The 12210-nt window shown below is 40.9% G+C and overlaps 1 protein-coding gene across 2 annotated transcripts in view; it reads left to right on the top strand.

Moving 5' to 3' along the window:
- TAT (tyrosine aminotransferase) overlaps window positions 1-5505 on the top strand; it is a 48985-nt gene extending 43480 nt beyond the window's left edge. For both annotated transcript variants that reach the window (XM_047710302.1, XM_047710303.1), the window contains 6 exons: window positions 204-256; window positions 1242-1394; window positions 2015-2143; window positions 2482-2565; window positions 3311-3409; window positions 4311-5505. In XM_047710302.1, the coding sequence (XP_047566258.1) occupies window positions 204-256; window positions 1242-1394; window positions 2015-2143; window positions 2482-2565; window positions 3311-3409; window positions 4311-4451 (659 nt within the window). In that variant the 3' untranslated portion in view covers window positions 4452-5505. The remainder of the gene's footprint in view (window positions 1-203; window positions 257-1241; window positions 1395-2014; window positions 2144-2481; window positions 2566-3310; window positions 3410-4310) is intronic.
- The last annotated feature ends 6705 nt before the right edge of the window (window positions 5506-12210 follow it).

The following is a 12210-nucleotide window of genomic DNA, read 5'->3' as shown; positions in this document are numbered from 1 at the left end:
TCCCAGAACCCTGAGATCATGACCTGAGCCGAAGGCAGCGGCTTAACCCACTGAGCCACCCAGGTGCCCCGAAGAGTATATAGTTCTTAAAGAGGAAAACAAAACACACAAACATGGAATGCAAAATAAAACAAGTCCAGGTGAATATTAATTGCTAAGGCAACTCACAGTAAACGATTTCAGCCCATTTCTCTTCTTTTCAGTGGCTGCAAGGCAGTGCGTACCCATCTTAGCTGATGAGATCTATGGAGACATGGTAAGTCTTGGGCAGGATATATCACTACAATAATCTCAATTCCAAATTATTTCATGAGACCTTTAGCATCTAGAATAACCAGAAGTAATTCTATAATTGCTAATCATTTCAGTACAGCAAATCAGTAACCCTGCACTCTTAAAAGTATACATAGATTGGGGTATCTGGGTGGCTCCGTCGGTTAAGCACCTGACGCTTGATTTTAGCTCAAGTCGTGATCTCAGTTCTGTGAGATGGAGTCCTGTGTCAGGTTCCACAGTGGGTGTGGAGCCTGCTTGAGATGGTTTCTTTCCCTCTCCCACTACCCCTCCTCCCCCCACCTTAAAAAAGCATACATATAGATCTACAACACCTTAGCCAATTTTCCAAAGTCCAAAAAGCTGAAAATCTGAAGATTTTTGAAATTCATTTGGTGGAAAAACCTGACTTGACCTGATACAAAGTTTTTGAAGATTTTTGATGTATCTCACTTACAGATCTATATATTTGTCAAAAATGTACGGAAAGGGACAGAAATGTTAATCTGCTTGATTAGGAGTGCTGTTCCTGACTGCCTTCGGGGCGTTATGTAATATATCATACATGTGCTACATAACATCTCCAAAATCCAAAAAATTCTGCATTCTGCAACAAATATGGGCCCTGGAATTTCAGACAAACAGTTGTGGGCCCCAATTTTACTTTTAGATTTCTAATCCCAACAGGCATTCATTCCCTAGAGCAAGCTTCATTGAGTTATACATATATATATTCCCAGGCCGGGGTCAGTGTCCTCATTGTAGGCTTCCTTTAATCCAGACACCAGATTAAATATCTTGGGACAGTCTCCTTTGAAGCCTCTTGGGCTCCCATTCATGCTTTGGGGTAGGATGAGCCCAGGAATCCAAGGCCCCGTCCCTAGTTATACAAAGTAAAGGGTGGGAGGCATGGGATCTGGAGGAAAGTAAGCCAGGAGACAACTCTAACAAGCATCTCCTCTCCTCAGGTGTTTTCGGATTCCACATTTGAGCCTCTGGCCAGCCTCAGCAGCAACGTGCCCATCCTGTCCTGTGGAGGCCTGGCCAAGCGCTGGCTGGTTCCTGGCTGGAGGTTGGGTTGGATCCTCATTCATGACCGAAGAGACATTTTTGGCAACGAGGTAAGAACAATTTGGTGAAATGGTACTTCTAATTTAGTATATATGTATATATTTACTTTGCGCGCATAGTAATTAGGAGGTGATTTTTTTGTTGTTGTAGTGTTTTTTTTTTTTTTTTTCCTTCTCCTTGGTCCTGTAGTTCTGGGTGCCTGGAAAAATGCTGGTAAAGAGGGTACTAGTTATTCCTTTCCAAAACTCAGTTTTCCTGTACCTGGCTCTGTGAAGAAGTTCCATCCACTTCTAGTTTTCAGACCACAAAAAAGGAAACAATAGCAGTAATGATCCCAAGTGTTATTTGCAGGCTTACGATGTGCTGGTGTTCAAAATACATCATTTTAATTTAATCCTCCCAGCAACCCGATGAGGCCAGGATTAGTATCATCTACCTTTTATGGCTGAGAAAAGTGAGGCACTAAGACATTGTATCATTTGCCCAGAGTCATACAGGAGGTATGTGACAGAGCTGGGCTAAAACCCAAGCAGTCTAATCCAAGAATGCCACTAAGCACCATCGCTTCTTCAGAGATGTAAAACCTGATGAAAAGAATGGTCAGAACAAGAATCCCCAAAGCTGGAATGCTTAAGGAAGGCTAAATAATCTGTTTGCCGGGGCACTTTAGATCCGGGATGGGCTGGTGAAGCTGAGTCAGCGGATCCTGGGACCTTGTACCATTGTCCAGGGAGCTCTGAAAAGCATCCTGCATCGCACACCTCAGGAGTTCTACCAAAACACCCTGAGCCTCCTGAAGGTAAGCGCAGCCCGTGGCCTTCCACTCTGGCAGTCAGGGAAAGTCACCCGTGGAATTAGGGATAATGGGTCCTCATTTCTGGAGCAGTGTTCCATTACGGGGTTTCCAAATCAGGAGGTGGCATCAGTGTAACCAGCCACCCTGACATTTCTTTCATTTCTGGCACTTCACTCAGCTCCTGGTTGAAAGCTTCCGGGGATAAGACTTTTTCTTGTTGACCCTTTATGCCAACAGAGCAAACTTGGGTTCCCTGCCTTCGGTGTGGGCTCTACTTTTAATGACTTGGTTTTCTTTCACTTAAATTTTGTCCCTTGACATCTTCCTGCCTCCTGTTACAGTCCAATGCTGATCTTTGCTATGGGGCATTGGCTGCCATCCCTGGACTCCAGCCAATCCGTCCTTTGGGGGCCATGTACCTCATGGTAAGTATGTGGGTGTCAGGTAGTTGGTATAGGGCAAACAAGCCAGTCTGCAGCACTCACAAAGTCAACCAACTGAGCTTCCGGGCCAGGCAGTTTAGGAATTCCTTATTCTGAATTGCCCACTAACATGTTAAACAACAACAACAACAACAACAACAACAAAACACCCTTTAAAATGACTTCTTAATTCCTTGATTCAGAAAATCATTTTATGGGTAGATACAGGGAAGATAGAAGATACAAATAAGAAAAAGAAAAGACACAAATAAGAGGCTTTCCACACCACTGTACTTTTCAACTAGGAATGATACTGGTTCCCTAGGGGTGTTTGGAGTATATGGGAGTTTTGTTTGTTTGCAGAGTGCCTTGTGGCCGCTGTGGGGGCATGCTCTTGGCATTTCGTGGACTGGGGATACCAAGTATCTTGCAGTAGGTGGGATTGTTCCGTGCAGTCAAGAATTGCCTGGCCTGTAATGCTTTTTAGAGAAATACTGGCATTCTGTTTGCAGCTCTGGTTTATCATCATCCAGGAAGGAACTCTTCAAAAAACGTAAATATTAATATAAATATAATTCTCTCTTCCCTATGAAAAATTCCATGACCTCATAAGTATTAGAACTCTTAGTTTTCAGTAGTGGAGTTCCAAGATACTTTGTAGAGCAGTCCCTACCTTAATTTCTAGCATAGGGAGTTGGTCTGTTTTCCCTCCTTCTGATAAATTTGCCTCTCCCTGTTATTGGTATAGGTTGGAATTGAGATGGAACATTTCCCAGAATTTGAGAACGATGTGGAGTTCACAGAGCGGTTAGTTGCTGAGCAATCAGTCCACTGCCTCCCAGCAACGGTGAGTGCTTGTGTGTCTCTCAGGACATTCTCAACTATTTCTAGAACCTCAGGAGCTCTCCCTGAGCTGGCTTTAACCTGATTTTTTTTTTTTTTTGCCCCAACAAAGTGTATTCTCATTTGATAAGATTTAAACTGATGTGTCTCATGGCCTCGATTTAAGATGTGTTTCTCCCCCATCATTATCCCATCTGTACTGGGGAGAAAAGTTGTGGTGGAACATTTTAGGTGAGGGGAGACGAGCCTGTCCCACAAGTCCCTTTCAAGACGAATTAACTGTGATAGACTTAGCACCTCAATGACGGTGTCAACTGAGAAAAGAAGCAGAACCAAAATAAAACAAAAACATTTATTTGGTGTCTCAGAATTGGAATTCGGGGAACACAGATTTAGACAGCAATCCAAATAGTGTCCTCCCACTCCCCACCCTCCCCATCGCCCTGGAACAAAAGTCAAGGGTTTTTAAAGACAAAAGGAAATGCTTGTATTTATTGTTTATAGAATTTTGATTGGTGGCAGAAAACTAATCTTGGCTGAATATAATTTGTTACTAAGGCTATCACTGAGCAAAGACACTTACTACAGCAAGTTGCAGGAAGGAGTAAATAAGGATTCTGGCTGAGTCCTTGTAAGATTGGTGGTTTGGCCCAGTTCAAAAGTTCATGGATTCACCAGTGAAGAGGTGCCTAAAGTCCATCTCCTTAATAACCTCCTGGGTCTGTTTTAAACCCCCCTGACATAAGTGACCCCATTTCATTTCACCTTGCATGGTGGAACTGAGCAAACTGACAGCTCTGAGTCAATGACATCACTGCTTCCTGCTGATTAGGACCCTGATCATTTTAGGGAGGTTTAGTACCAGATTCAAATGCTACAAAAATAACAGGCTCTTATTTCTGCAGTGCTTCGAGTACCCGAATTTCTTCCGAGTGGTAATCACGGTCCCCAAAGTGATGATGCTGGAGGCCTGTAGCCGGATCCAGGAGTTTTGTGAGCTGCACTACCACTGTGCTGAAGGGAGCCAGGAGGAGTGTGACAAATAGGCCCAAGTCCATTCTCTTGAGTATGTGTCCCACCCGGGGAGGGCTGGACTGGGCGTTGCTATTCCTAAAGAGGAATCAGATGCCCCTACTGGGAGAGGGGCCTCAAAAGCAGATCAAGGGTTCAGAATTGCTCCTGCTTTCCCCCAACTATGTCCACGTACACACACCGAATCCCAGAATCTCCTCTCACTTTGTCTGCTGGAGTGACTCACTAATTCAGGAATCTGCCCCGTCCTGTATGACTTCCTCCTTTTTTCCCTGAGAGTACTAGGTGAGCAAAATTTACCAGAAAGTGGTAGAGACAAGAAAAGTAAAAAAAGCTCATGATGAGAGAAATAAAAGATTGAGAGAATTTGTGCCCCCAAACATTTCCTCATGCTATAAGTAAGAGCACACTCTTTCCAGTCAGGTCTGAGGCCCAACTCTGTTACTGCTTCACTTCAGGTATACCTTGCTTTATGCAATAGAACTATAAACGAAAGAAGTTGGGGACATATATATTTTGTTAATTATATTTTAAACACGGTAGGAAAATTTTCTAATTTGAAGGATCCCTTATAGAAACTTTGTTGATTTTTTAAAAGAATTATTGATTGTACAGGGCACCTGGCTGGCTCAGTCGGTAGAGCACGTGACTCCTGATCTTGGGATCATGAATTTCAGCCCCACATGGAGTGTATTACATACATACATACGTAAATAAGTAGAATTATTGATTTAAAAGTAATCAATGAACTTTCTAAATTTAGATGTGTGTACATTAGGGTTTCTTAAAATGAGGGCACATCTATATGAAAAAAAAAAAAAAAAAAGGAGGAATCATAGGACCTTCCCAAAATACTGTGGTGTAAGGGCCAGAAAGATCCTCACTTATCATTTTTATGGAATCATTGCTTTTTCTGTAAGGTTAATATTGATTTATTGATATATATATATATTATATTATCTTTTCATATGTTTTCTAAGAAACATTTATATTGACAAGATCCTTTATTTTGCCAAGGGCATAAATTATTGTTTTCTTTTTTTAAAAAAATAAATTTTACTAAGTATGCTCTTTTGTGATGTGGTTATTCTCCTCTGTGGGGAATTCCTATTTCCAGGTGCTGTTCATTGTTCAGTCTGATTGATGCGTTCTAGGCTTCATTAATTTCTTTGTCCATGTACTGACATTGGGAATTACTTAAGAAACACTATTCCTGAAACATCTTATTTGGGAGTTCAACTTTTGGCTTCCTACTTAAAAACAAGGCAAACTAAGAAGCAACATTATAAACCTGTGGCCTTTGAGTTCCCACTTCCTACTTTTTGGAACTCCCAATCTCTGGTGCCGAATTCCTATGCTCTAGATCCACTAGCCACTCACTGATGAATGAAACTGAAGGGGTTATTGACCCAGGGAATGAGAGGTATGAGATGTCTTTCATTATGGGCCTCTTGCCTGCAAATCCTCTTATGCCCAATTGACTAGTTTTTTTCCTCATGACCTCCCTTAGAGGAGGAAGCATGAAATTATCTTGCAAGGTTGGGGGCAGGGGTATACTATAATCAGTCTGGAGATTACTCGCTAAGAGAAATTTTCCTTATCTAGAAAAGGAACTTCAGATCTCAACCCTGCCAGTCACACCCGTTCAATTTCCTTTACAAAAATAAACATCAAAAGTCCGTATTTAGTGAGTTCCCACTAGAATTTACCTTTTAAATTTGTCAAATCCAAAGGGAACAAAACAATTGAGATGATAAAGATATGTTTCCTGTATGCCACTAATGCCAATAATTTTCCGAAAGTACCGGGTTCCTCTTTTCCTATATCCCCCTGGCCCCAACCCCCAAAAGATCTCTGTCCCGAACTATACAGGAAGACTTGGTGGTTTACACAAGACGTTTTATCTTGACATGTGCATATAATTCTAACCAGTTTACTGATTTCTACTCAGACTTCTTAAACTTCCAACTTTGTGTCTACATTTTGATAGAGGAGTCAAGGAAATACTCAAACATTAAAAAAAAAAAAGATACATGCACACTGGGCAATTTCAGGGGATGCAAACAAACAAAAAACCAAAAACATTTCTCTTGCCCGTGTCCTTCACCCACCCAGTCTCTTGTCCCCTGAGGTAATCAGTTAGCAGTTGCTGGTCCATTCTTAGAAATTATTCTGTGTATAGGTAAACGTGTGTATGTGTGTGTGTGTGTGCGCGCGCGCTGAGTTTTCCTTTCTTCTTTCCTTTCTTAAAAGTATTACCCAACTTTATAATTCAGCTTCCTATGGAAGACAAATAAGGAGTATTTCTGAGGTGTCCGACACCTCCTGGATATTTAGATAAAAAGAAGTCCTGGGCGGGGCTGCTTCCAAACAAGATTAAAATTCCCCCATGAACAGCTTTCCAGAGCGCTCTCGGAGGGCCGCAGCTGGAGAGACGGAGGCGTCCGAGCGTCTCAAAACACACTGCATTAAAAAGTCTGTGAATTCACCTTTCATTCTAGGCCAGAGCACCGCCTACCGGGTTACCGGCAAGTACCACACAGTTGGTGCCACAACGCACCCGACCCCACGCCCTAAAAGCCAACAACGCCCTAACCCCGCAGGAGCGGAGTCAGGTGAGGCGAAACCCTCGCTGCGCAGGCGCCGATGCGCGTGCGGGGTCGGGAGGGGGCGTGCAGCTCAGGGAGCATGCGCCATCACGGGAATCGTAGCGTCGCTCAGGGCGCAGGCGTAGAACCTGAGAGGATTTTAGCTGGTGCTGGCTTTTTCTCGTTTGGGGGATTCGGTGTTTCCTCCTCCAGCTTCTTTCTGGGACCCGCGCCCTGTGGAGAGATTCTCTTCTTCGTTTGTCCCCTGTCTGGGCCACATTTGGCAGGAGACTTCCCGGAAGTTGACACATCCCTAGGTATTGTAAACACCTGTTAAATAAGTGAAATGTACATTTTTCTTTTCCTCCCTCTGGGCCAATCCCAACAAGTCCGATGAGTTGTGATACAGAAGCAGAAATTCCCCGTAGCTGTTGTTAGCTGACAACAGTTGTGTGGTCCCTGAAACTTTACTCCAAAGAATTGTGTCCTTCGTGGTCCCAAGTATCTGGCGTTTATGTTCGGATCTCAGGCAGAAAAAAATGAATCCACCGCTATGCTCCACACACTCCACACATTACCATCGGGAGGGGCTGTGTTTTAAGCACCTTAAAGGTTGAATTACTGATTTCGTAGTTCGAGAAGAACGGAATTCCTGGTACATCTTACTCATACTCTTAGTATTTTAAATCATTTGGGTATATTTGTAAGCAAGTTTTATGGGTTTCCTAGAACCTGCAAATCGGGATGATTTCTATGGGTCGCATTGTTGCAGAGCACCTTCCAAAGAAGCAGTCGCTTTCCAACATTACAGCTGAAGTATATTATGTAGGAGGTGAGGCCATTTCTGCAAAGGAAGCAATGAGATGAACTAGTAAGCGTCTCATAATTTCTATCAGCGTTTCAAGCATGGAAAAGAATTCTTGCTCTTTAAGGCATTTACTCATTTGGTAACGAGAAATTCAGTAATTGCACTGAAATGTAAAGTACATTATGGAATTCAGAGTACATTATGCCACATTTAAAAAAGCCACAGGAGTCCTTACTCTGGCAGCATGTATACTAAAATTGGAACAATACAGAGAAGGTGAAGGTGGTACTAGGAGTCCAAATTGAACAGCACATTAAAAGGATTATACACCATGACCAAGTGGGCTTTATTCCAGGAATCCAAGAATGGTTCAACGTATGAAAACAACACGAGCATCCCTGTCGAGCATCCCTGTCGATGCAGACAAAGCATTTGACAAGATTCTACACTCTTTCATGATAAAAACACTCAAGCTAGAAATAGGAGGAAATGACATCAATATAATAAAGGCCATCCTAGAAAATCTTGCAGCTAACATAATAGTCAAAGTCTGAAAGCTTTTCCAGGGATTCCCACTCTCGCCAGTTCTACAGTTCTATTCACCATTAGGTTGGAAGTCTAGCTAGAGCAAATATGCAAGGAAAAGAAAAGGCAACCAAATTAGAAAGGAAGCAGTAAAGTTATGTCTATTATTAGATGACATGATCTTATAGGTAGAAAACCCTAAATATTCCCCCAAGAAAACTACTAGGAAGAAAAAAAACTATTAGAACATATCACCTATACTTCAATTAAAAATTAAACATTAAGAAACTAATTTCACTTATAATAGCATCAAAAAGAATAAAATACTTGGGAATAAACCTAACCAAGGAAATGAAAGGTGAAAAGATGCTCAACATCACTAATCATCAGAGAAAGGCAAAACAAAACTACATTGAGATATCCATGTCCTTTAGGATGATTACAAAGAAAAAAGAAAGGGAGGGAGAATGGAAAGGAAGGAAAGGAAAAAGAAAGGAAAAGAAAAAAAAGTGCTGGAAAGGATGTGAAGAAATTGGAATTGTTGTTTACTCTTGGTGGGAATGTCAGATGATGTATCCACAATGGAAAACATTGAAACTCCTCAAAAAATTAAAAGTTGAACTACCGTATGATCTAGCAATGCTACTTGTGGGCACATATCCAAAAGAATTGAAAGCAGGGTGTCAAAGAGATATTGTAAATCTGTGTTCATAGTAGTAGTATTCACAAGAGTCAAGGGGTGGAAGCAATCCAAAGATGTACACTGATGGATGAATGGATAAACAAAATGTGGTGTATACATACAACAGAATACTATTCAGGCTTAAAAATGAAGGAAATGCTATAACATGGTTAAACCTGGAGAGTATTATTTTAAATGAAATAAGCCAATCACAAAATGACAAATAATGTATGATTCCACTTCTACCAGGTATCTAAAGTAGTCAATTTCATTAAAACAGAAAGTAGAATGGTGGTTACCAGGCATTGGGAGAGGGGGAAAAAGAGATTTCTGGTTCAGTGGGTATAGAGTTTCCTATTTGCAACATGAACCAAGTTCTGGAGATTTGTTTTGCAACAGTGTGAATATACTGAACGTTACTAAATTGTACACTTCCACTTAGAAATCATTAAGCTGGTAAATTTTATGCCATGTTTCCTTTGTATCTAATAAAATAGATCCTAAGAGTTCTCATCACGGAAAAAAAATAATTTTTTTCTTTTTTGTTGTATCTATGTGATGATGGATGTTTTGTTGCACAAATCATTTTTTGTAAAGCTTTTATTTGTCTTTTTTTTACATTTAAAAAAAAGATTTCATTTATTCATTTATTTGTCAGAGAGAGAGTATGCACAAGCAGGCAGAGTGGCAGGCAGAGGCGGAGCAAGGAGCCAGATGTGGGACTCGATTCCAGGACGCTGGGATCATGACCTGAGCCGAAGGCAGAGGCTTAACCCACTGAGCCACCCATGTGTCCAAGCTTTTATTTATTTGAAAGAGAATGAGAGAGAGAGAGCAGGATGGGGAGGGATGGGGGCTAGGGTCAGAGGGAGAAGCAGACTCCCCGCTGAGCAGGGATCCTGATGTGGGACTTGATCCTGGGACCCCAGGATCCTGACCTGAGCCGGAGGCAGTCACTTAACCAACTGAACCACCCAGAAGCCCCTTACAAATCATTTCACAATATATGTCAGTCAAGTTGTTACTATGTGCTCCTTAAACTTTTATATAGTGCTGTATGCCAATTATATCTCAATAAAGTTGAAAAAAAATTGAAAGACACAAAAATGTAAACTTCACAAAGACAAGGACTTCTTTGTACGTTTTATTTTCTTGTATATGCTCAGTGCCCAGAACAGCCTCTGTTACATAATCAGTTCTCAAACGATATTGGATGAATGGATGAATGAATGAATGAATGAATGAATGAGAAAATGCAAAGACCAGTGTATTGCCATTACTTTTTAATCTTCTTGTTATGTGAACTACAAGTAGATATTGAGCTTAACTGAAAATATTAGTAGGGCAGAAGGAAGACCCAGAGACAAAGACATTTAGAAAGTTTACTTTCAAAGAGATAACAAGGAAATGGTCAATAAGTACTCAAACAGTTGCTCAACATCATTCACCTTTAGGAAAATGCTATTCCAAATCACAATGGGATATCACTTCACACTTACTATATGGTTATATACTTTTTTTTTTAACTTTTCTTTTTTCTTTTAAAGTAATGTCTCTGCCTGAGATGGGGCTCAAACTCATGACCATGAGCTTAAGAGTTGATTGCTCAGGGCATCTGGGTGGGCCCAGTGGGTTAAGCATCTGCCTTTGGCTCTGGTCATGATCTCAGGGTCCTGGGATGGAGTCCCGCATCGAGCTCTCTGCTCAGGGGGGAGCCTGTTTCCCCTTCTCTCTCTCTGCCTGCCTCTCTGCCTACCTGTGATCTCTGTCAAATAAATAAGTAAAATCTTAAAAAAAAAAAAAAAAGTTGCTTGCTCTACCAACTGAGCCAGCCAGGCATCCTTGATGATGGCTACAATTAAGAAAGCAGATGAGTGTTGGTAAGGATGTGGAGAAATTGGAATGTTTATCCACTGCTGGTAGGAATGTAAAATGTTCAGCCATTTTGGAAAGAAGTTTGGTAGTTTCTCAAAAGGTTAAACATATAGTTACCATATGACCATCACTTCCACTCCTACAGTAAAGAAAACAAGAGAAATAAAAACCATGTCCACGTAAAACTTTTATAAGAATGTCCATAGCAGCATTATTCATTAATAGCTAAAAGATAGCAACAACCGAAATACCCATCAGCTGATGAATGGATGAATAAAATGTGACATAGGGGCGCCTGGGTGGCTCAGTGGGTTAAAGCCTCTGCCTTCGGGGTCAGGTCATGATCCCAGGGTCCTGGGATCGAGCCCCACATTAGGCTCTCTCCTAGGCGGGGAGCCTGCTTCCCCCTCTCTCTCTGCCTACTTGTGATCTCTGCCTGTCAGATAAATAAAATCTTAAAAAAAAAAGTGTGACACAGTCATACCATGGACTATTATTTGGCAGTAAAAAAAGGAATGTAGTACTGATGCATGGTCCAATGAGCTTTGAAAATACTATGCTAAGTGAAAGAACCAAATAAAAAAAAAAACATATATTTTGTGTGATTCTATATATGTCAAGTGTCTAAATTAGCCAGATTCATAGAGACAGAAAATAAGTTAGTGATTGCCTGGAGTTGAGGGTGAGGGTATATTTGGCGGGTGGAAGGTGGAGAATGACTGCTTACAGGTACAGGATTTTTGGGGGGGAAGTGATGAATGTTCTCAAATTGATTGTGTTGATGGTTGCACAACTTTGAATATGCTAAAAACCGTTACATTTTACACTTAGGTGGGTGAATTTTATAGTATGTGAATTGTATTTCAGTAGGCTGTTTTTCTTTTTTAAAGGTGCAAGGGAGTCAGATTTCAGGAAAATCAAATATTTCGCATTTAAAGGAATCTCAGGTTTTTAAAAGAAAGGTAAGAATAAAATTACCAGTTTCATTTATCTGTTAATGGTGGAAAATAGTAACTTTTTCTCATGTTAGCCATATCCACAAAGATTGTGACATTTTTTAGACATTAGTATTCTAAAAGGGATGATACCATTTTTTTTTTATTGGAGTCCACACTAGATATTTCTTAGTTTTGAAATTTTTCTTGGGGACTGAAACTAGTGAGGTGACTTCATCATTGCGGATTCACCTCAGGGTACAGAGTGTTTTTCCTCATTCTGGCATTTTATTTTATTTTGCTTAAAAAAATTTTAAAATTAACATATAATATATTATTAGCCCCAGGGGTACAGGCCTG

Source organism: Lutra lutra, chromosome 17, assembly GCF_902655055.1.
Source record: "Lutra lutra chromosome 17, mLutLut1.2, whole genome shotgun sequence".
Lineage (NCBI taxonomy): Eukaryota > Metazoa > Chordata > Mammalia > Carnivora > Mustelidae > Lutra > Lutra lutra.
Note: the sequence above shows the minus strand (reverse complement) of the source record. Positions and strands in the feature narration are given on the sequence as shown.